We start from the raw sequence: 27,019 nt of genomic DNA on the forward strand, positions 1-27,019 counted from the left end.
CCCTCGATCTGGGGCTCCACGCAAGATCTCAGCCCATGGGGTCAAAATGATCACAAGAACGGTTAGGAAAAATCCCAGAACCACAAGGGGGGATCTAGTGAATGACCTGCAGAAAGCTGGGACCAACGTTACAAAGGCTACCATCAGCAACACACTACGCCAGGGACTCAGATCTTGCAGTGCCAGACGTGTCCCCCTGCTTAAGCCAGTCCATATCCAGGCACGTCTGAAGTTTGCTAGAGAGCATTTGGATGTTTCAGAAGAGTATTGGGAGAATGTCATATGGTCAGATGAAACCAAAGTAGAACTATTTGGTAAAAACACAACTTGTCGTGTTTGGAGGACAGTGAATGCTGAGTTGCATCCAAAGAATACCATACCAACTGTGAAGCATGGGGGTGGCAACATCATGCTTTGGGGCTGTTTCTTTGCAAAGGGACCAGGACGACTGGTCCGTGTACATGAAAGAATGAATGGGGCCATGTATTGTGAGATTTTGGGTGCAAACCTCCTTCCATCAGCAAGGGCAATAAAGATGAAACGTGGCTGGGTCTTTCAGCATGATAATGATCCCAAGCACACTGCCAGGGCAACAAAGGAGTGGCTTCGTAAGAAACATTTCAAAGTCCTGGAGTGGCCTAGCCAGTCTCCCGATCTCAATCCCATCGAAAACCTTTGGAGGGAGTTAAAAGTCCATGTTGCCCGCCGACAGCCCCAAAACATCACTGATCTAGAGGAGATCTGCATGGAGGAGTGGGCCAACATACCAGCAACAGTGTGTGCCAACCTTGTGAAGACTTACAGAAAACGTTTGACCTCTGTCATTGCCAACAGAGGATATACAACAAAGTATTGAGATGAACTTTTGTTATTGACCAAATACTTATTTTCCACCATAATTTGCAAATAAATTCTTTAAAGGTCAGACAAAATGATTTTCTCAATTTTTTTTCACATTTTGTCTCTCATAGTTGAGGTCTACCTATGATGTCAATTACCGGCCTCTCTTATCTTTTTAAGTGGAAGAACTTGCACAATTGGTGACTGACTAAATACTTATTTTCCCCACTGTATATGCCAACAAGCTGTTTGGGAGGCATGCACTGAGAAAGCCTTTTCTGAGTTAATAGGGTGGAATTAGCCAAGTGGTACTGGGATTTTAACTGGGACATACACAATTAAAACATAACCAAGAAACAAGAATAATGCCTTAAAAAGCAAAGTGATGTAAAACTGGGGATTTGAGGAAGTAGGCAGGGTACTGTTGTAGAAGTATTTAACCTACTGAACTCGTTTAAATATTAAATAATCTTCACTTTTTAAAATATAAACAATGAAAATGAGCTTTTTTTGCATACTTGTAAATATCATATTTACATTAAAATAGTAATAAAAAGGCCAAATGAAACAAATGTCCAAATTTACTATAGTGACATATTGCACATACATAAGTATGCCACGATCACTGCCTGAGACTCATTTATGCATGTTAATATCTAGGAATAGACTGCTGTTTATACATATGTGTAACGTAATAACAACCAGACGCAGGAGGATCCAAGTGTGGAAAAGTGCCTGTTTTATTAACAATGGGGCTAACGCCGAAGGCGATAAGCACCATACACAACAAACAGCAAAAGGCACAGGTGTAGGTATGAGGATCCAGTCCAGGGTCACGTCACAGTAGCAGAGTCCGGAAGGGCGAGGTAGGGAACAAGGTCTGCGAGGAAAGCAGGTCAGAACACAAGAGAGCATCATGGTAAATGGAACGCTCAGTATCCGGCATAAGTTGGCAATAATTTGCAATGAGGAAGCACAAATTCCATCTTTACATAGTCAGAAGTGGAGGGTGTGGCTAACAAAGAGCAGGTGTCTGTCTAACTATCCAGTGAGGGGGAACATGTGCTGTCCCGAACAATACGTCATTCCGTCATTCTGTCATCTGTGAATAAAGATGTTTGTGAACTCAACAATGGAAAGAATGTTAGCAGATAGATAACCCTACCTAAAAGAAAATCTTTTCATCTTCACATTATTTAACACTGAAATTGTAATTAATGTAAGATTTTCTATGTCTTCCCATGATATTCTAATTTAAATCTCCAATGATGGTCAAGAGGTGTTTCACCATAACACTTACTTTGAAATTAATATGAAGTCATTATCTGTAACATGTTATTGCACAACTGTTCATTTCAGTCATTTTGTTTTGTTTTTGTTCATGAAGATAAGACACTCGATATGGAATGTGTAACCTGTGAACAATGCACCTTTCAAACCAGACAGAAAAATATTATTAGAATCCACATCATCCCCCAATCATCATCACTAAGATATGTAAAAGACCATCTACAGCTACGTCATGCTCATCCTGTCATATAAAACAGCCCAAACCAATGCCAGTATTGTTTTAACAACTTGCTTCATAGGGCAACATCACTCCATCCTGGATCTGGGAGAAAACACAGAATATAACTGACTCACAGCTTTACAAAGACTGAACTTGGCTGGTGAACCACACCATACATCACTGAATCACAAACATTTTATAAGGAATGAACTAAACTGACTTCACAAGGGAACTTGGTGAGTTACACATTTCACTTTTTTGTACTGCTTTCAATTTAAGGCCTTTCTTACTGTTTTCCTGACATATTTTTCAGTTGGTCTAAATGTGTGAAATCTTAATTTCTAAATTAATCATAAATTGTCACTCGTCTCAATTTTGACCACATATTTAATCACATTCATTATGGATCAAAATAATATATATCAAATTTAAAGGTGCTAAATCAATATTATAAATATGGTCATTTAAGTGGTAAAATAGTTTTCAGTTGGTCTAAGTGTGTCAAATCTCAATATTTAAATGAATCAGAACAAATTGTCACTCGTCCCAATTTTGACCACATATTTAATCACCTTCAATATGGATCAAAATAATATATATCAAATGTAAAGGTGCTAAATCAATATTATAAATATGGTCATTTAAGTGGTAAAATAGTTTTCAGTTGGTCTAAGTGTGTCAAATCTCAATATTTAAATGAATCAGAACAAATTGTCACATTTAATTTAATCACATTCATTATAGATCAAAATAATATATATAAAATTCAAAGCTGATGAATCAATATTGTAGTATCAATAGATACTGAATCCATGAATTGGAAATTCCTCAATAAACAATGATCTGATCATGGTGCTTTTATATTGGGAATTTTTCAAGTACAATTCTGGATCCCTCATTTAATTTTTTGAAAGAGTTGTAAAGTTGTAGAAAGAAAGTCTAGTATCATTAACATGTACATCCCTACAAGTGCTTTAAATGTCATATTTTATTATTAATTGCATCCCTGCATTCTTGGGTGTGACCAGATGCGATCTGGCTGTACTTTGCTGAATAAAAAGCACACCAAACCACACACAGTTTTTGTTTTACTTCATTTAATCTATCCAAAACCTCGCTGGCTATCACCAGTGTATCATATATTGTCAAATATGGGGGAAAAAACACCTACAACAGGCAACAGTGTCTGCTTTAGTGTAGGAACTTTGTCAGGTGCTGCTTTCATGGGCTTGAGTTTTATTTTATTAATGGAATCAGAAGTCACATTAAGTTTACACTTGTGATCAGTATCCATCTCTGGTCAACTCCAAATATGGTCTGCGTGACTGCAATGTATTTTTGGTGTGTTTATACCTGGCTTTTCATGCCGTCGTTAAATCCGTTAAATCCGAACATCATCTAGTCACTAATAATGCACGTTATTAGAAAGTGCATAGGCCTACAACCTCTTAGATTTTAATGTTATAGTTTTTATATATAGAATTTAATATTTGAAGGATGTTGTTGAAATGCAGCAGGGTACATTAAAAGAAATGCTTTAAAAAGTCACCCAAACATACTGTGAAAGAGCACATATTTAGAGAGGACTTTTGTGAGGAGGCAGGATATAAACAAGATGTTCATTAAAAACAAGAGTTGCGAATAAAACACAAAAGCAGCAAGAAGAGGGGGCCATGGCAACAGCAGACCGCATATCATAGTAATTTGGGGGGGGGGGGGGGGGGGGGGGGGCGGTTTTGGTCCCCTGCAGTTTTTACGGTTGAAAACAAATATTTAAATAGCGTCGAATCAAGCGCTACGACCACGCAGAAAATGACCGCTCCGAGTTCTCACGCCGAATTTCTGAAAAAAAACGAATAAATTTATAAAACCAATAAAAAGTTAATTTTTAACAAATTAAAAGCAGAGATAGCACAAAAATATGCCTGCCCTTTCCTTTCCTTCAATGCATTTTTATGTGAGCTTATTATTATTATTAGACCTAGTTACCCTGTTAAATCGTGGTGTGCCTGTGTGTGTAAAGATTTATTACCACCACAGCGTTTTTACGCGTTATTATCATTAGTAGAAATCGCTCATAGACTGAAATATCAATGACAGTGGTACAATTTCACACATGACGACTATAATTTAGGATATAGACGTGTTAAGTAAACTTTGAAGTTTCAGAGACCTGAAATATAAGAACCTAGAGGCGCACGCACAAGCTCCCTGGTGATTCTCTGTCTCTGTCTTGCGCACTTCCGCCGTCGTCCGGCCAAAATATTATATTAGTTATATTTGTTATTGGCACGAAAATTCGACTGACCAATTCTTACGTAGATAAAGTGATATAAATCTCAGTGTGGGGTTGCAGTGGGAAAATGTGAAGCTTAGATCTGCATTATTTCTTTTTGCAACCTTTTTCATGGCATCATGATGTCACATGATATACTTTTTATTCTGATCAGAAAAAAAGGTACGATCCATGACGCAAAAAACGTGAAATCATCCGATCAATGAGATCATGCACCCCTTATACTAACACTTTTGGACGACCACATCTAACAAGACGATATCGTCGTCATGGCATCTTAGTCTAGTCTACTTGTGTCTACTTGTTTGATAGTGCGTCATTCCAAGCTATCAGCAATGTCAAATTTTAAGAGATGTCTGGCTATCAACTGACTGGGATATTTACTGTTTTCTTTTCTCATAATTTAGCTAAGGGAAAACATGCAAAGCATATACAATATGCAAAATACTGTGACTTGTATCTATGACAACCAATCAACCACGCCCATTCAAATTTCAGCAGGTTTAAATATTTTTTATTAGAAATTAGTGACTATGTGAACGTTACATCAGCATAAACATCTGATGAAACACCACTGCAAAAAACAAAAACAAAATAGTGTAGGCTATAACTTGAAAGAGTAAGGTTACTCTTAAGTAAGTACACTACTTTTTTTACTGCATACTGTGTGTGTGTGTGTGTGTGTGTGTGTCTAGCCCTTTGTACTGCACACTGTGTGTGTGTATGTGTCTATTACTATGTTAATATTTTGTAACAGTATGTTAATTTGCACTGCTTGTGTGTGTGTGTGTGTGTGTGTGTGTGTGTGTGTGTGTGTGTGTGTGTGTGTGTGTGTGAGTGAGTTAGTGAGTGATTATCAATGTCCTATCTATATGTTTGCTAAACTGCACATTGGAACTGGCTAAACGCAATTTCAAACTTCTGTTTTAACTCTGTTACATAGATTTTTGACAATAAAGTTCTCTTGACTTGACTTGACTTGATAGTAGGAAGAATTATATAGAAGGAAGAATTATATAGCATTATACAGATTATACAGGAGGGGGCGCCAGAGACAAACGTATTTTGACTTACACATTTAAATCACCTCATAGACACCAGAGATATTTTGGCTTTACTATTCAATCACTGTCATACCATCTACTCATATACAGGCCGAATTTCAAAGCAATTAGAACATTAACCCATTGCTGTAATTCTCAACCTTATGCTCACCTTGTGTGCATAAAAAAAATAATTATATAACTGAATTAGTGGTGGGACTTTAACGCGTTAATTTCGAATAATTAATTACAGGCAGGGCCGGCCCTTCCCATCTCCTAACGCTAGGAGCGCCGGCTGTCCAGGGAGCGCTCGCGTGAATGCGTTATTTATTTTTTATTTATTTACAATTGAACAATTCATAAATATGAAAATAAGCACAACTTCATTGTTTAATAATATTAGTCAAATTAATATTAATCACCAAATAAAATTAATCACCCGCGCAGCCCCCTCCCTCCGCTCGCTCTGTGCACCTCGTTACTGTTTCTCTGTGGGGAAAAAACAACGCCACAGAGTGAGTGTCATCTCTCCGGAAAGATGCCAAAAAGACCGAAGTTCTCTGGTGCTCAGGGGCCTCATGTACGAACGGTGCGTACGCACAAAAACATTGCGTACGCTATGTTTCACGCAAACGGTCAGATGTACACAGGGCCGGCCCTTCCATTAGGCGATATAGGCAAATGCTAGGGGCGCCGGCTGTCCAGGGGGAGCTCGCGTGAATGCGTTATTTATTTATTTACAATTGAACAATTCATAAATATGAAAATAAGCACAACTTCATTGTTTAATAATATTAGTCAAATTAATATTAATCGCCAAATAAAATTAATCACCCGCGCAGCCCCATCCCCCCGCTCGCTCTGTGCACCTCGTTACTGTTTCTCTGTGGGGAAAAAACAACGCCACAGAGTGAGTGTCATCTCTCCGGAAAGATGCCAAAAAGACCGAAGTTCTCTGGTGCCCAGGGGCCTCATGTACGAACGGTGCGTACGCACAAAAACATTGCGTACGCTATGTTTCACGCAAACGGTCAGAGAGCGCGTTTTCCGCGACCATTATGATTCTTTAGCCCATGATGATGACTGGCTTATAAGCCGTTTCAGATTTCCAAGAACTGTCCTCTTGTGCTGAGTTGGGTCCAGTTTTGGAGAGAGAAACGCGAGGAGTTGCGCATTGCCAGCGACAATGCTCGGCTTCCTGGCGACTGGCTTGTTTCAAAGAGAACTAGCAGCCCGGTCGGGATGTCCCAGTCATCTTTGAGCCGGGCCATGCTGTTTTGGATGGGATCATCTGCATGTCAGCTAGGCATTTAAAGTTCCCATATGAAGCGGTTGACCAGGCAAACATTAAAGCGCAATTTGCAGCGATAATGCAACCCTAATGTAATCGGAGCAATCGACAGCACACACATTTCTATAAAGGCACCATCTGAGGAGGAATTTGCTTATGTGAATAGAAAGCACTTTAATTCCATAAATGTGCAACTAATCTGTGATGTAAAAACTTACTAATGTAGTGGCACATTGGCCTGGATCAACCAATGATTCGTACATCCTTATAAACTGCATGGTTGGGATTACAAGCTAGCAGAGTGCGTGACGGGTGGCTTCTTGGTAAGCAACAAAATTTAAGCATTTAAATAAAAAGCATTTGACATTTCCAGCTTAGAATATTTCATTTTAAACATGGGTAATTGTTAAATTACTTAGAAAACAGCAGCTATGTGCTCAAGATGGGGCTGATGACCCTTTGTAATCCACAGACTGACCGGGAGCAGAGATACAATCTCTCCATTCTCCACCCGGTCAGTCGTGGAGAGGGCGATTGGGCAGCTGGAAAGCCGGTGGCGCTGACTGGACAGGACTGGGAGATGCTCGTGTATCGGTCAGAGAAGGTGTGTCGTATTGTGAGGGCATGTGGGGTCCTGCACAATGTTGTGCACAGGTATGCCGTGCCATTGTTAGAGGTGGTGGAGCACCCAGCGAACCCAGAGCCAGGACAAATTAATGCGCAGCGCAAATTTTAACCAATTATTTTATTGAGTCGCTGATGCTAGTGTGCGCATCACTGATATTTTTAGGTACATTATTCTGACCCCACGACATTTAAAGTTTCACACACGCTATCCCACTCAGACCTTTTGCGCTTTGCTGTAATGCCACAATGTGCCAAACCAACATTTTTTCCGCACCTCTACCTCATTCAGGAGCGTCTTTACTTTCACGTTTGGTGAAGTTCCTCTTTTTTCCCCGTTTAGACAAGGTTTGTTTAGACATGGATTCCGGCGTACGCACAGTTTGATACATCCGGATTTTTTATAGCCATTTTCTGGATTTGTACGTACGCCAATTTTTAGTAAGAAATCCACGCAAGTCTTTGTACATGAGCCCCCAGGGGAGAAAAATGAGAAAAGAGGAGGAAGAAACCAAAGGTAATATAATATAGGGACTTGGACATTTCCGCATGATAATGATTGAGCTGCGGCCATTTTTCTCCGGTCGCACTGTCTAAGCGAAATCAGTCATCGCAAGCGCGCGGTAAAAAAAAATCTCTGTTTTCATCGGATTCTAGGAGGTTTCTTCCCAGAGTTTTCATAATAGGCCATAAGTGAATGTCCACTTTCTCTCATCCCGTTAGAAGAATTCGCATTTTGCGCTCCTGTTTCTTTTTGAGCTTGCTTGAATTTTAACTTCGCGTTTGGACCGTTCAAAACATTGTGGGACTGTTCAAAAGATATTAATAGATACGTGGACCATTACATTACATTCTTGTTTATTGTTTCCTGAAGATTTATCCCAGTCTGTACAGTTTAAGGTAGTTTTTTAAGCGTCCCAAGTGAACGTGTTGGTCTGATGAACCATGATAACGTCGGGCACGGACTAACCACATGCTAAAACTAGCGCACATTTCTTGATCACAGGTTTTAGGTCAATTGCATTAAAAAATAGGGCCGATTTAAATGTGAATATCTTTCGACTGGCTTGATCAAATTTGACAATTGAGGCATCTTTTTTTAGTTATATTGTGCTGCATCTAATAAAACTATTTTAAATGTGATTAAATAATTTTGAAAAAAATGTCCAAGTCCCTATATAATATGGTGAATTACACTATACTATGTTGTACTTGAAGGGTGCTTCGTTTTAATATGAGAATGCATGTTGGTGTGTTTCCATCTTTGGCGGAGAATGTTTATAAGCAGATCTTACACACTGACTCATATAGGTTTGCTGGCTCTCCCTTTTAATTTGAAACAAATCCAAAATGCTGCCAATCTGTAGCAGTGGTGTTTTTGTTTTAGACCAGTTCGCTTGACTCATAACTAGCACTCGTCGTCATTATGGCTTTTCCCCCTCTGTATGATCCTAGTGAAAACCGCCACTCCATAACCAATCAGTGAGTTCCAACTGCTGACCCCGACCACAGATCGTTTTACTGAATTCGCCAAATTTTTCAAAGTACAGATTTGGCACGTTGCGTCACGTCACATGGTTAATATACTGCCACAGTTTTACAATACTGCCATCATACTGCCCAATCCTAGTAGGTGCTATTATTAGCTTAGCTCAGCAAGTTTTTAAAATAAATATATATTAAAACACACACATACTCCTCTGTTCCTTTCAGATGCACTTTTGAAATATTTAAATCCTGTTTCTACACATCCTGAGCCACCAGAAGACGCATTCTCAACCTTATCATCTTCCAGTGAAGCAGCATTACACAATCAAATCAAATATATTTATATAGCGCTTTTCACGACACATGTTGTCACAAAGCGCAATCATATCCCTCCACCTCAGTACACCAATATGTATTTATTATTAATATTTAAAAGTTGTTCTCTGCACTACTATATCTAAAATAGTTTAAAAATATTTTTTGAGCAATATATTTATTGTTATTGTGACGGGCAGGTGTGAGCAACAAAAAGGAAGCGATCACGCCAAGTCTCAGGGAAAAAGGATGGTTTAATATAAAGTGTGCAAACCTAAAACCCGTGCAATAGATCCGAATTAAGGATATAATGACCAGCGGTCAACTGGTACAAAGACAAGGCATATATAAACAGACAAACGACCATCAGGTGGGAACGGATCACGGGCTCCGCCCACCTGAGGGGCGTACACGACGTCACAAAACAACAACAACACAGCCGCTGTGGACAGAGGCGGCCGGTAGGGGGCCGCCTCACCGTGACAGACCCCCCCACCAAGCCGCACTCCCCTCCACTGGGTGTGTGGCACACAGCGGCTGCACAACAACACGAAGGGGCAGGAAGGCAAGGACAGGCAGGGACACACCTCCTGCAGTCCACGAGCTGAAACACAAAACACATAACATTAGTCAGCTCACCTCCCTGGGCGGGACCCTGGACCGACCGGGCCGTTAACAACACAAAACCACGCCCCAGTCGGTCACAGGGCCCTCACGCCCTAACCGGCATTCAGCTGGTAAGCCCCATGGGTGTGAGGACGAGGGGCTACGGCTCCTCTCTCGTCCCTTGTGTGTGTGTGGGTGTGCAGGCTACCTCTCCAAGGCGTGGCTACTTCACCTCCTGGACCTACCTCCTCCCAGAGCTGACCCCTGCCTTCTGCTAGGGGTCACCCCAGCCTCCTGGGGAGCCAACCCCTCCCGGGGCCTCTCATCTCAAGGTGGACTCCTCCACCCAACCCAGGAGCGCCAGAGACCGAGGCCCAGAGCACCCCCGACGCGGGCTAGGGAGCAGCCCCAAGGGCCTCCTGGTCACCCCGGGCAGGAGGGAGGATCTCCATCCCCAGCAGGAGCTTTTCAGACCGGAGCCCCATGGTCCCCAAACATCCGGGGGCCCCAGCCCTCTGGGGAGGGGATCTTCACGACCGGGCTCCGGTCACCCCACAACACAAGGGGGCTCCTGCCAGGTGGAGACCCCCACAAGGTCCAGGAACACTGCCAAGGAGAAGCACCTGCACAAAGAACACACCCTCACACACACACACACACACATACAAACACAAAACACAAACGCGCCTTACCCTATTCAGGGCCTCCCTTGGGAGAGACGCCCTCCGTGCCACACCCCATGGCACGGGACCACAGCCGGTCCCCCCCAAACACACATTCAGGGGGAGGAGCATGCGTGGAATTACACGCAAACATTAGACAACACGTTAGGACACAACACACACGCAAAGACTAGACAAGCAAACAAAAAACGGCGCACACACAAACAGACGGGACCCACAAACGCGCGCTCTCCATAAACAGACACAGTGACGCGCCGCTCACGTTCGCAGTCGCTCCCCACATGAAACACAAGACAACACGGGGAGCGAGGCGACGGTGAGGAGCGGCACCAGCGTCACACACAGAACATGTAACATATAACACAACGAGCGCGCATATCGATCGACACGTCCGTTCACGCATACACACATTCACAACAACACGAAGAGTTATCGCCAGGAAGACATTCCTGGTCTTCGCCGTGCCACGGACACAACACGAAAACACGGCGGAACTCTTCACACACACAAACAAACAACAAACACGAAGAGTATTTCCAGGGCGAGAGCCCTGTCCCTCGCCGTGCCACAAACAACACAAAAGCACGGCGGATCTCTTCAATCAGACACCACGCAGACAAACACTTACCACGAGACATGACCACGAACGAAGGAGAAAGAAAAAGAGACTCGGCGGCTTCCGAAGGGTGGCTGGTCATTCTGTGACGGGCAGGTGTGAGCAACAAAAAGGAAGCGATCACGCCAAGTCTCAGGGAAAAAGGATGGTTTAATATAAAGTGTGCAAACCTAAAACCCGTGCAATAGATCCGAATTAAGGATATAATGACCAGCGGTCAACTGGAACAAAGACAAGGCATATATAGACAGACAAACGACCATCAGGTGGGAACGGATCACGGGCTCCGCCCACCTGAGGGGCGTACACGACGTCACAAAACAACAACAACACAGCCGCTGTGGACAGAGGCGGCCGGTAGGGGGCCGCCTCACCGTGACAGTTATACTGTAATATTTAATTCACTTGGTTTTTATTTGTTTCTTTAATACTGATTTTACTGTTTTACTGTACGTTGTTTTCGTTCTAAAATAAAATAAAAAATATTTATCAAAAACATAAAGCTTTGCAATGTCTGTGTGAGTGTAAAAAACAGATGATTGATGATGCAGGGGGCGACAACCAAAATCTCGCCTAGGGCACCACATTGGTCAGGGCCGGCTCTGATTACAGGAAAATTAACGCACTAAAAAAATTTACGCATTTTAACGCATGAGACACTTTTGCACCGTGGAATGTTTCTCAGTGCACGAGTTCCGGGCATACAGATTATATGGACGCACAATAAGATGAGCATGATGGAGATGACTGAAGAGGCTACGCTGGTGGATGGGAAATTTAAATATAAGAAACTTCCAAATAGTACGAACACAAATAGTGTTATTTGCACTTTATGCAGGAAGGAGTTCGCTTATCACAGGAGCACTTACACCCTTCGTTACCACCTCAACGCAAAACATGTTGGGGCTAATGCGCAGGTCAGTAATGATAACTTAGCTGCTAAATGTATTCCTAGTATGATGTTGACCAAACGTCCGTATTTCCCGGGACATGTCCGTATTTCACATCCTGTCCAGGGCGTCCGGGGGTTTTTTTTAAGTGAGGAAATGTCCTGGTTTTTAAATTACCTTCATTGGACCATTAAGACTGGATTAAACTTAATTAAGACTGGATTAAACTTTCGCGAGTGGCCGTAGCGCGCGACTCCGCACACCTGTATACATGACACGTCACAATATTTGCAGTGTTCGCTCTCTGTGGTCGAAGATAAAGGCTTACAAAAAGCGCTGCACACTGCGTCAACTGATGCAAGTTACGAACTGCCGTCCAGAAAGACAATGTCAAAGAAAATCCAGCAGCTGTATGATGAGGAAAGGGAAGTAAAACAGGTTATTGTGAAGAACGCCACAAATGTGGCTCTGACTGGGGATCACTGGATCTCTGTTAGCAACAAGAATTATCTTGGTGTGACAGCTCATATTATAGATGATGAATGGAAGATCCAGTCATTTGCTTTGAACATGCAGAAGACCACTTCTAGGCACTATGGAGATGTCTGTGGCAGAGGCCTGGGAAATTAAAGAAAAATATAGGCTACCATCTAAAATGGTATTAAAAAACATCTTCTGATTTACTTCAATTCTTCCAATATCCTGAGCAAAACTCCCAAAATTAAACAACATTTTTGGTCAGAATTTCCAGTGTTCTGAACTGTTTTCTGCACTCATCTATTGTTCTGTGTAGTAGACTGGTGGAAAAATAAACAAGATGTTGAAGTTTATGATTATGTTCATTGATTCATTCATCATTCAAACTTAAATTAATATTTCTCATGTTAAATACTGAAATGCAATTATAATGCGATTAATTTCGATTAATTAATTACAAAGCTTCCGATTAATTCTATAATTTTTTTTAAATCGCATCACACCCCTAAACTGAATATGAAAGGCTAATAATAATGACATATATTATGTACCATTTAAGGTCTTATTTCAAGATGAATGGAAAAGTATGGACTATGATGTTTATTCTTGTGGGTAAGCCACAGCTTTCATGATGACTTCCCATATTACATATTTAAACCATATTTCAAAATTTCACGTTATTCTTGTGGATTTGAACTTCACAATATCCTGTCTGTATTCTCTTTTAATTCCAGGAACATCTGCAACTACTACTGTTCAGAATCCAACAACAACCATAACAAATACTATCACTTCTGCATCACCTACTACATTAACTTCTATGCCATCAACTGTAACAGATAGTGCTAATACCACAACAAACACTGCCACATCTGGAGCATCACCAACTGTTCCAGCAACATCTCTATCTTCTCCAACACCAACCATAACAAATACTGCAGTAGTTACTAGCACTCCAGTAACACTTGAGCTGACAACTGTAACAGCTTCTACTGCTACAACTCCATCAATGGCCACGCCAGGAGCATCCACAACTATCCTAGCTTCATCTCTAACTACTCCAACGACAAGAACAACTAGTACTTCAGTAATTACTACTACTCCTGTTACATCTACTACACCAGCAACTATGCCAACAGCAATAAATACAACACCAAACACTGCCACCACAACAGCACCAACAACTCCAGAAACGACTCCCTCTAGTTCTACTACTAGTACTCCAGTAACATCTACTACACTAACATCTTTGCCAACAACTGTAACAACTACTGCTACAACAATAAAAGAATCAGACACAACAGAAGCACTAAATACCCAATCAACTACTCCAGCAACATCCATAACTACTACAGCTGCTCCAACAAGAAGTAGTTCAGCAACAACCGCTATACCAACAACTATAACAACTGCAACTGGTGCTACTACAACAGACGCACAATCAACACCGAAAAGTATTGTAGAAATAGCTACTACTGTTACAACTACTCCAAGCACAACTGTATCCAGTGCTATGCCAACTAACACTACAACAACTACATCAGCTACTGCTACCACAATAACAGAATCAGACACTACAGAAGCACTAAATACCCCATCAACTACTCCAGCAACATCCATAACTACTACAGCTGCTCCAACAACAACTACTATACCAAAAACTATAACAACTGCAACCACTGGTCCTACTAAAACAGACACACAATCTACACCGAAAAGTACTGTAGAAACATCTACTATTGTTACAACTACTCCAAGTACAGCTATGCCGTCTAGCACTCCAACAACTGTAACAACTACTGCTACCACAATAAAAGAATCAGACACAACAGAAGCAATAAATACCCTATCAACTACTCTAGCAACATCCATGACTACTACAGCTGCTACAACAAGTACTCCAGCAACAACTACTATACCAACAACTATAACAACTGCAACCACTGGTCCTACTACAACAGAAACCCAATCAACACCAAACAGTACTGTAGAAACATCTACTACTGTCACAACTACTCCAAGTACAGCTACGCCGTCTAGCACTCCAACAACTGTAACAACTACTGCTACCACAATAAAAGAATCAGACACAACAGAAGCACTAAATACCCCATCAACTACTCTAGCAACATCCATGACTACTACAGCTGCTCCAACAACAACAAGTACTCCAGCAACAACTACTATACCAACTGTAACAACTGGTCCGACTGCAACAGAAGCACAATCAACACCAAAAAGTACTGTAGAAACATCTACTACTGTTACAACTATTCCAAGCACAGCTATGCCGTCTAGCACTCCAACAACTGTAACAACTACTGCTACCACAATAAAAGAATCAGACACAACAGAAGCACTAAATACCCTATCAACTACTCTAGCAACATCCATGACTACTACAGCTGCTCCAACAACAACAACTCCAGCAATAACTACTATACCAACTTCTATAACAACTGCAACAACTGGTCCAACTACAACAGAAACACAATCAACACCGAAAAGTACTGTAGAAACAACCATTACTGGTACTACTACTCTAAGCACAGCTATGCCATCTAGCACTCCAACAACTGTAACAACTGCTGCTACCACAATAAAAGAATCAGACACAACTGAAGCACTAAATACCCCATCAACTACTCCAGCAACATCCATGACTACTACTGCTGCTCCAACAACAAGTACTTCAGCAACAACCGCTATACCAACAACTATAACAACTGCAACCACTGGTCCTACTACAACTGAAACACAATCAACACCGAAAAGTACTGTAGAAACATCTACTACTGTTACAACTACTCCAAGCAAAACTGAATCCAGTGCTATGCCAACCAGCACTCCAACAACTGTATCAACTGCTGCTACCACAATAAAAGTATCAGACACAACAGAAGCACTAAATACCCCATCAACTACTCTGCCAACATCCATGACCACTACAGCTCCTCCAACAAGTACTCCAACAACAACTGCTATACCAACAACTATAACAACTGCAACCACTGGTCCTACTACAACAGAAGCCCAATCAACACCAAAGAGTACTGTAGAAACATCTACTACTGTCACAACTACTCCAAGTACAGCTATGCCGTCTAGCACTCCAACAACTGTAACAACTACTGCTACCACAATAAAAGAATCAGACACAACAGAAGCACTAAATACCCCATCAACTACTCTAGCAACATCCATGACTACTACAGCTGCTACAGCAAGTACTCCAGCAACAACTACTATACCAACAACTATAACAACTGCAACCACTGGTCCTACTACAACAGAAAGCCAATCAACACCAAACAGTACTGTAGAAACATCTACTACTGTCACAACTACTCCAAGTACAGCTATGCCGTCTAGCACTCCAACAACTGTAACAATTACTGCTACCACAATAAAAGAATCAGACACAACAGAAGCACTAAATACCCCATCAACTACTCTAGCAACATCCATGACTACTACAGCTGCTCCAACAACAACAACTCCAGCAACAACTACTATACCAACTACTATAACAACTGTAACAACTGGTCCGACTACAACAGAAGCACAATCAACACCAAAAAGTACTGTAGAAACATCTACTACTGTTACAACTATTCCAAGCACAGCTATGCCGTCTAGCACTCCAACAACTGTAACAACTACTGCTACCACAATAAAAGAATCAGACACAACAGAAGCACTAAATACCCTATCAACTACTCTAGCAACATCCATGACTACTACAGCTGCTCCAACAACAAGTACTTCAGCAACAACCGCTATACCAACAACTATAACAACTGCAACCACTGGTCCTACTACAACTGAAACACAATCAACACCGAAAAGTACTGTAGAAGCATCTACTACTGTTACAACTACTCCAAGCAAAACTGAATCCAGTGCTATGCCAACCAGCACTCCAACAACTGTATCAACTGCTGCTACCACAATAAAAGTATCAGACACAACAGAAGCACTAAATACCCCATCAACTACTCTAGCAACATCCATGACTACTACAGTTCCTCCAACAAGTACTCCAACAACAACTGCTATACCAACAACTATAACAACTGCAACCACTGGTCCTACTACAACAGAAGCCCAATCAACACCAAAGAGTACTGTAGAAACATCTACTACTGTCACAACTACTCCAAGTACAGCTATGCCGTCTAGCACTCCAACAACTGTAACAACTACTGCTACCACAATAAAAGAATCAGACACAACAGAAGCACTAAATACCCCATCAACTACTCTAGCAACATCCATGACTACTACAGCTGCTCCAACAACAACAACTCCAGCAACAACTACTATACCAACTTCTATAACAACTGTAACAACTGGTCCGACTGCAACAGAAGCACAATCAACACCAAAAAGTACTGTAGAAACATCTACTACTGTTACAACTATTCCAAGCACAGCTATGCCGTCTAGCACTCCAACAACTGTAACAACTACTGCTACCACAATAAAAGAATCAGACACAACAGAAGCACTAAATACCCTATCAACTACTCCAGCAACATCCATGACTACTACAGCTGCTCCAACAACAACAACTCCAGCAATAACTACTATACCAACTTCTATAACAACTGCAACAACTGGTCCAACTACAACAGAAACACAATCAACACCGAAAAGTACTGTAGAAACAACCATTACTGGTACTACTACTCTAAGTACAGCTATGCCATCTAGCACTCCAACAACTGTAACAATTGCTGCTACCACAATAAAAGAATCAGACACAACAGAAGCACTAAATACCCCATCAACTACTCCAGCAACATCCATGACTACTACTGCTGCTCCAACAACAAGTACTTTAGCAACAACCGCTATACCAACAACTATAACAACTGCAACCACTGGTCCTACTACAACTGAAACACAATCAACACCGAAAAGTACTGTAGAAACATCTACTACTGTTACAACTACTCCAAGCAAAACTGAATCCAGTGCTTTGCCAACTAGCACTCCAACAACTGTATCAACTGCTGCTACCACAATAAAATTATCAGACACAACAGAAGCACTAAATACCCCATCAACTACTCTGCCAACATCCATGACCACTACAGCTCCTCCAACAAGTACTCCAACAACAACTGCTATACCAACAACTATAACAACTGCAACCACTGGTCCTACTACAACAGAAGCCCAATCAACACCAAAGAGTACTGTAGAAACATCTACTACTGTTACAACTATTCCAAGCACAGCTATGCCGTCTAGCACTCCAACAACTGTAACAACTACTGCTACCACAATAAAAGAATCAGACACAACAGAAGCACTAAATACCCTATCAACTACTCTAGCAACATCCATGACTACTACAGCTGCTCCAACAACAACAACTCCAGCAATAACTACTATACCAACTTCTATAACAACTGCAACAACTGGTCCAACTACAACAGAAACACAATCAACACCGAAAAGTACTGTAGAAACAACCATTACTGGTACTATTACTCTAAGCACAGCTATGCCATCTAGGACTCCAACAACTGTAACAACTGCTGCTACCACAATAAAAGAATCAGACACAACAGAAGCACTAAATACCCCATCAACTACTCCAGCAACATCCATGACTACTACTGCTGCTCCAACAACAAGTACTTCAGCAACAACCGCTATACCAACAACTATAACAACTGCAACCACTGGTCCTACTACAACTGAAACACAATCAACACCGAAAAGTACTGTAGAAACATCTACTACTGTTACAACTACTCCAAGCAAAACTGAATCCAGTGCTATGCCAACTAGCACTCCAACAACTGTATCAACTGCTGCTACCACAATAAAATTATCAGACACAACAGAAGCACTAAATACCCCATCAACTACTCTGCCAACATCCATGACCACTACAGCTCCTCCAACAAGTACTCCAACAACAACTGCTATACCAACAACTATAACAACTGCAACCACTAGTCCTACTACAACAGAAGCCCAATCAACACCAAAGAGTACTGTAGAAACATCTACTACTGTCACAACTACTCCAAGTACAGCTACGCCGTCTAGCACTCCAACAACTCTAACAACTACTGCTACCACAATAAAAGAATCAGACACAACAGAAGCACTAAATACCCCATCAACTACTCTAGCAACATCCATGACTACTACAGCTGCTCCAACAACAACAACTCCAGCAATAACTACTATACCAACTTCTATAACAACTGCAACAACTGGTCCAACTACAACAGAAACACAATCAACACCGAAAAGTACTGTAGAAACAACCATTACTGGTACTACTACTCTAAGTACAGCTATGCCATCTAGCACTCCAACAACTGTAACAATTGCTGCTACCACAATAAAAGAATCAGACACAACAGAAGCACTAAATACCCCATCAACTACTCCAGCAACATCCATGACTACTACTGCTGCTCCAACAACAAGTACTTTAGCAACAACCGCTATACCAACAACTATAACAACTGCAACCACTGGTCCTACTACAACTGAAACACAATCAACACCGAAAAGTACTGTAGAAACATCTACTACTGTTACAACTACTCCAAGCAAAACTGAATCCAGTGCTTTGCCAACTAGCACTCCAACAACTGTATCAACTGCTGCTACCACAATAAAATTATCAGACACAACAGAAGCACTAAATACCCCATCAACTACTCTGCCAACATCCATGACCACTACAGCTCCTCCAACAAGTACTCCAACAACAACTGCTATACCAACAACTATAACAACTGCAACCACTGGTCCTACTACAACAGAAGCCCAATCAACACCAAAGAGTACTGTAGAAACATCTACTACTGTTACAACTATTCCAAGCACAGCTATGCCGTCTAGCACTCCAACAACTGTAACAACTACTGCTACCACAATAAAAGAATTAGACACAACAGAAGCACTAAATACCCCATCACCTACTCTAGCAACATCCATGACTACGACAGCTGCTCCAACAACAACAACTCCAGCAATAACTACTATACCAACTTCTATAACAACTGCAACAACTGGTCCAACTACAACAGAAACACAATCAACACCGAAAAGTACTGTAGAAACAACCATTACTGGTACTACTACTCTAAGCACAGCTATGCCATCTAGGACTCCAACAACTGTAACAACTGCTGCTACCACAATAAAAGAATCAGACACAACAGAAGCACTAAATACCCCATCAACTACTCCAGCAACATCCATGACTACTACTGCTGCTCCAACAACAAGTACTTCAGCAACAACCGCTATACCAACAACTATAACAACTGCAACCACTGGTCCTACTACAACTGAAACACAATCAACACCGAAAAGTACTGTAGAAACATCTACTACTGTTACAACTACTCCAAGCAAAACTGAATCCAGTGCTATGCCAACTAGCACTCCAACAACTGTATCAACTGCTGCTACCACAATAAAATTATCAGACACAACAGAAGCACTAAATACCCCATCAACTACTCTGCCAACATCCATGACCACTACAGCTCCTCCAACAAGTACTCCAACAACAACTGCTATACCAACAACTATAACAACTGCAACCACTAGTCCTACTACAACAGAAGCCCAATCAACACCAAAGAGTACTGTAGAAACATCTACTACTGTCACAACTACTCCAAGTACAGCTACGCCGTCTAGCACTCCAACAACTGTAACAACTACTGCTACCACAATAAAAGAATCAGACACAACAGAAGCACTAAATACCCCATCACCTACTCTAGCAACATCCATGACTACGACAGCTGCTCCAACAACAACAACTCCAGCAATAACTACTATACCAACTTCTATAACAACTGCAACAACTGGTCCAACTACAACAGAAACACAATCAACACCGAAAAGTACTGTAGAAACAACCATTACTGGTACTACTACTCTAAGCACAGCTATGCCATCTAGGACTCCAACAACTGTAACAACTGCTGCTACCACAATAAAAGAATCAGACACAACAGAAGCACTAAATACCCCATCAACTACTCCAGCAACATCCATGACTACTACTGCTGCTCCAACAACAAGTACTTCAGCAACAACCGCTATACCAACAACTATAACAACTGCAACCACTGGTCCTACTACAACTGAAACACAATCAACACCGAAAAGTACTGTAGAAACATCTACTACTGTTACAACTACTCCAAGCAAAACTGAATCCAGTGCTATGCCAACTAGCACTCCAACAACTGTATCAACTGCTGCTACCACAATAAAATTATCAGACACAACAGAAGCACTAAATACCCCATCAACTACTCTGCCAACATCCATGACCACTACAGCTCCTCCAACAAGTACTCCAACAACAACTGCTATACCAACAACTATAACAACTGCAACCACTAGTCCTACTACAACAGAAGCCCAATCAACACCAAAGAGTACTGTAGAAACATCTACTACTGTCACAACTACTCCAAGTACAGCTACGCCGTCTAGCACTCCAACAACTGTAACAACTACTGCTACCACAATAAAAGAATCAGACACAACAGAAGCACTAAATACCCCATCAACTACTCTAGCAACATCCATGACTACTACAGCTGCTACAACAAGTACTCCAGCAACAACTACTATACCAACAACTATAACAACTGTAACAACTGGTCCGACTACAACAGAAGCACAATCAATACCAAAAAGTACTGTAGAAACATCTACTACTGTTACAACTATTCCAAGCACAGCTATGCCGTCTAGCACTCCAACAACTGTAACAACTACTGCTACCACAATAAAAGAATTAGACACAACAGAAGCACTAAATACCCCATCAACTACTCTAGCAACATCCATGACTACGACAGCTGCTCCAACAACAACTCCAGCAATAACTACTATACCAACTTCTATAACAACTGCAACAACTGGTCCAACTACAACAGAAACACAATCAACACCGAAAAGTACTGTAGAAACAACCATTACTGTTACAACTACTCCAAGCACAGCTATGCCATCTAGCACTCCAACAACCGCAACAACTACTGCTACCACAATAAAAGAATCAGGCACAACAGAAGCACCAAATACCCCATCAACTACTCTAGCAACATCCATGACTACTACAGCTGCTCCAACAACAAGTACTTCATCAACAACTACTATATCAACAATCCCACTACACAATACTACAACAATCCCAGTACTCAGTACATTTACAACTGCTGTGAGTAAAACGAAGACTGTCGCCACAGGAGGACCACCAACAAAACCAACATCTACACCAGCAACAAATATTTCTGTTTCAACAACAACACAAATAAGTGCAACTACAACAATTATATCACTAACTACTGTTATACCAGTGGCAACCACTCCATTCACTGTGACCAATACTACTATCATCACACCAAATATAAGAGATAAGACACCACCAACAAATGTTACTAGTCCAACAAATACAACTATACCAGTAAATACTACTGTTTCAGCAGCATCTACCACTGCACCACTTACTCCATCAAGTACTACTTTAACAACATCAGAAATGACAACAACAGCAACAGGAAGAACAATTGCAACTCTAACAAGTAGAACTACAAATACGTCTACTACAACTGCTAATGCTACAAGTACTACTACAAATGTTACAACTACCAGAACAATAAATAATGTTACATCAGGAGTTGGAACAACTATTCAAGTAAATAGTGCTACTTCAGCCCCATCTATCACTGTGAAAACTACTCCTACTTCTACTACTACTATCCCACCCAGCACATCCACAGCCAGAGCTGCAACAACACTGCAACCAAATATTCAAAGTTCTACTAGTACTTCTACCACAAGAGCAACTACTACAGCTCCAACAGCAACTACAACTACTCCATCAACCACTACTACCACAAGAGCAATTACTACTACTCCAACAACAGAAACTACAACTACTGCAACTACTACCACAAGAGCAACTACTACTACTCCAACTACTACTACTACTACCACAAGAGCAACTACTACTACTCCAACAACTACTACCAGAAAAGCAACTACTACTACAGCAACTACTACTACCACAAGAGCAAAGACTACTACTCCAACAACTTCTTCTACCACAAGAGCAACTACCACTACTCCAACAACTACTACTACCACAAAAGCAAATACTACTACTCCAACAACTACTACTACTACAGCAACTACTACTACCACGAGAGCAAAGACTACTACTCCAACAACTACTACTACCACAAGAGCAACTACCACTACTCCAACTACTACCACTACCACAAGAGCAAAGACTACTACTCCAACAACTACTACTACCACAAAAGCAACTACTACAACAATTAGTACAACCACAATAACAACTACAACATTTGCTGTAACCATGACACCTGCACCAACAAATCCACCCCCAGCTATTCTCTTCACATGTGTCATTATGGTAGTGTATACTGTAGCATACAGTGATCCCACGAGTCAAGAGTTCAAAACCTTATCTGCTCAAGTTACTGCACCGGTGAGTATAACACTAATACAAAAATATATATATTTTTTTCTTAGATATCTGATATTATTTTAAAAGTGTATTGGACACAATGTGCTTTTCTGAATAAAAGGCAATTCTTGTAAAATTTGAAATACATAATTGTTACTCAAAAAATAGCACAACAAAAAAAGAAAAAATTCTAATGGCAGGATTAATAAACAGTTATGAAAATTTGTCTTTGTAGCTTGACAAACTGTACAAGGAAAAGTATGGACCCAAATTCCTCAAGACCAATGTGCGAGGCTTTAGGTAAGAGACAACAATTAGAGTCCAGGCATTCTATACATTTTACTCTCATGTAGCATCTATTCAATCAATGCTCATTTATTTAAAATAGTTTTCTTTTGTTGTTTTTATTTTGTACATGGTATAGATTTGAGTGCCTAGAAAAGCTAGTCATATCATTATTTATATATATATATATATATATATATATATATATATATATATATATATATATATATATATATATATATATATTTTATTTTGTTGCATTATTTCTCTCTCTCTCCAGTCCTGGGACCACACGTGCTCAGAATGTGCAAGCAGAGATCGAGTTATTCTTCAATCAAACTAGCACAGCACCACTCCCCAGTGGAACAGATGTAGCAGCTGTTCTAAAAGAGGCTGCTTCAAATCCATCAGCCACAGGATTCAACCTGACAGTCGACACAAACTCAATCACTGTCACAAGTGAGTCAAACCAGGATACTTGTTACGTCTAGCTCCGCTCCGCACCTCCTCTACCAGCTCTCTGTCGTACTGGTCCGCGTATCTTGTTTGAGTGTATTTAAACACTTATGTTCAGTCTTCTCAGTTGTCGGGCATTGTCTCTGTTATTCTGTGTTTTCCGCTGGCGGTCTCTCCCGCTCTTAGTTTCCCTGATCCCGGTTCGTTCTCTATTTTGTGTCGTTCTACGGTATGTGTATATTCGCTGCATTTGTATTCCCTGTTCTAGTTTCTTTGGTTGTCCAATGTCTTAGTTTAAGGCTAGTGATGGGCAAATGGAGCCTCATGAGGCACCGAAACTTTCCTAACAATTGTGCAGAAAAAGATTCTTAGCTTCAAGGCTTCAGTGACGGTGACATCTGGTGGACAACCTCTAAAAGCATCACTGAAGCAATGGTACTGTTTCAATTATGTGGCACGTTTTGTTCATTCATACCAAATAATGATTATATAGTCATTACAATAAAATATACAGACGCTCTCCCCCATAATTTAACACGTTCCAGATTAACCCATCGACTAAATGCAAATTATGGGTTTAATGTTGGTTAAGGGTGACGTGTAACGATACACCAAACCACTCAAATTTCTCAAACCTGTCAAGATGCCATTGGCTCAGAACGCATTAAAACGCCGTGAGCCAATGCCACACACTGAAAGACTATGAGCCAACGAAAAGCTTCAAAACAGAAGCAACGAAGCGCAAAGCGAAACAGCGACGATGTTCGAAGCTTCGACGTCATCGGTCACGCGACGCTGGTGTTTGGAATCACTCCGCTTCACGAAGAGTGACACACGCGCCCAATCATCGGTGTCATTTGCCCATCACTATTTAACGCTTTCTGGTTATTCGCTGTTTTCCTTGTTGCCCATGTATTCCGGTTGACGAGTTTATATGCTTATTCATTCTTGTTCCTCGTATGCTTGAGTTGTCCCATGTAATGTTGCTTGCCTTGTTAATCCCGTTCGTCTGTTTCCCATCCGCGTTGTATTCATTGTTTTTGATATCTGTAATAGCCGTGTGACAGCCGCCGTGTGTGTTTCTGTTCCCTGTAGTATTTACTTCAGATTAAAGTACAAAGAAGAAAAGGAACAAACTTTTAACTTTTTTTTCTATTTTGTATCGTTCAGGTTATCCACAAACAATACCCGTGACGTTTCTATCAAATGGCACATATAGCAATGATCTCTCAAATTCATCTTCATCTTTATTCACAAGCAGGTCATCGATGATCCAATCAGGAGTAAGTCTGAAATAATCTGTTGATGAGGTTATATTTGTCATTGAAAAAAGTATCATTTATGTTTTTTAACAACATATTTATTCTCTTTGTAGCTTGTCCCATTTTTCACCGCTGACTACCCTACCTCTTTCAGCACGTTGTCAGTTTTGAATTTCAGGTAATTACATTGTTATGCTAATTACCTGCATACATGTGTGTAGATTTAAGACAATCCAAAACTGATTTAAAGTAGCTCAGGTTTCCAATAGGACCCACTCATGTTCTCTTTCTTAACCTTTCATAGCCAAATGATAGTTAACATTGTCTTTCCTTCTGGCTCTCTTTATATTTGCCCATACAGTGATGGAGGTGTTCGTGCTACCAGTATCCAAAACTCCATCAGTCTGGTTTTCGCCGCCTCTGCCACACTGCCCAACAGCACCCAGATTGGAAACACGATCATAAGAGCAGCCCAAAACAACACCCTCCCTTTTCAGATCTTCACCTCTAACATTATAGTGAATGGCACTGGTAAGTCATTCAGCTACACACTTTCTGGAAACTCATAGTCTTGTGACAAAAAAAGGGGTTCAAACAATAGCAACAGTAGTAATAACCAGAGCACTAACTCAGCTGATACCACTTGCAGTTGTTATTAAATTGTATGTTTGTCTATGGTTATTTGTGCTTCTTGGCAAACGTCTAACTTGCAAAACACTAGGTAATGACATTGACTCCTGTAGTTTAGTAGTAGTCTGATTCAATTGTATCTTGAATTCTGGCCTATCCATACTATTACCTAGGATGAATTCTGTGATCAGATGCAAAGCATTTTGTAAGTCGCTCTGGATAAGAGCGTCTGCTAAATGCCGTAAATGTAAGTGTAAATGTAGTAATAACAAGTAGTCTATTAGTAAATTCGGGAATCATTCTGAGGTTGGGGTTATTCTTGGCTGTGACTTTAACTAACATGCTGTCTATTATTTCAAAGGACTTGTAGGTCCACAAACATATAAATATATTATTGGTTCAGTTTAGAAAGAATGAATATTCATAATTTTTATAATCCTGGTCTATTATTAAATTGTCACATTGGGATCACTTTGTTAAGTTGTTTTTGGGTGGACTAGTTTACTTTAATTTAATGATTATTCATATTTTATTGCAATGCAGTAATATCATCAGGAGACGTCAGCAGCAAGATCAGCGTACTCACAGCATCCTTCATGGTGGCCATCTCACTTCTGGTCACATGGTCCAGCTAATGATGACCATAGATCATCAGCAGGAAAGATACTGGACCACCATGTCTAACTACCTTATGGAACAATGCAAAACTTAGAAGAAGCCCACCTCAACACCAAATCCTTAAAGAACATTAATCCTCTATGAAATGTACCGATCATTTAAATTAAATGAAATATAAATAATGCACTTTAAAAATAATTAAGCTATTTTTTACCCTATCAGTGTTTACTGTCCATATTCCTGTCATGAATTTGACTTAGTGTCACTTCCTGTAACTTATTTTGCTTCCCAAGTTTACAAACCTCTTAGATAAATAATATCTAATGTTTGTTTTCTATATTTTATGATACATCTTTTATTATTTTATGTAATTTATGAACACATCTGGTTTTAAATAAACTCATGAAAAACTATATGAATATAAAAAGGTTCTTAAGGTCTAATTCTTAGTACATAAGTGTGCATGTATGTGATGCATTCAAGATAAGCAAACAAGCACCATTTAAAGAATGTGCAGACATGCGGATTTATGAAGACCCACCTTGGGGAGAAATGAAGAGATCCTCAGATAAAAAGAGAATG

The 27,019-nt window shown here is 40.7% G+C and overlaps 2 protein-coding genes across 2 annotated transcripts; both read left to right on the plus strand.

Annotated features, from left to right (window-relative positions):
• Nucleotides 1-2,334: 2,334 nt before the first annotated feature.
• On the plus strand, nt 2,335-14,928 carry LOC143503248 (uncharacterized). The gene is made up of 4 exons (XM_076995684.1): nt 2,335-2,586; nt 13,239-13,291; nt 13,414-14,844; nt 14,921-14,928. Exons 2-4 carry the CDS (start codon nt 13,252-13,254, stop codon nt 14,926-14,928), a joined length of 1,479 nt encoding a protein of 492 aa, XP_076851799.1. The 5' UTR covers nt 2,335-2,586; nt 13,239-13,251.
• Nucleotides 14,873-26,850, plus strand: LOC143521847 (uncharacterized). The gene is made up of 7 exons (XM_077015264.1): nt 14,873-23,207; nt 23,422-23,486; nt 23,752-23,930; nt 25,098-25,210; nt 25,303-25,367; nt 25,551-25,720; nt 26,363-26,850. Exons 1-7 carry the CDS (start codon nt 14,967-14,969, stop codon nt 26,452-26,454), a joined length of 8,925 nt encoding a protein of 2,974 aa, XP_076871379.1. The 5' UTR covers nt 14,873-14,966; the 3' UTR covers nt 26,455-26,850.
• Nucleotides 26,851-27,019: the final 169 nt, after the last annotated feature.

This window comes from Brachyhypopomus gauderio, chromosome 1 (assembly GCF_052324685.1).
Source record: "Brachyhypopomus gauderio isolate BG-103 chromosome 1, BGAUD_0.2, whole genome shotgun sequence".
NCBI lineage: Eukaryota > Metazoa > Chordata > Actinopteri > Gymnotiformes > Hypopomidae > Brachyhypopomus > Brachyhypopomus gauderio.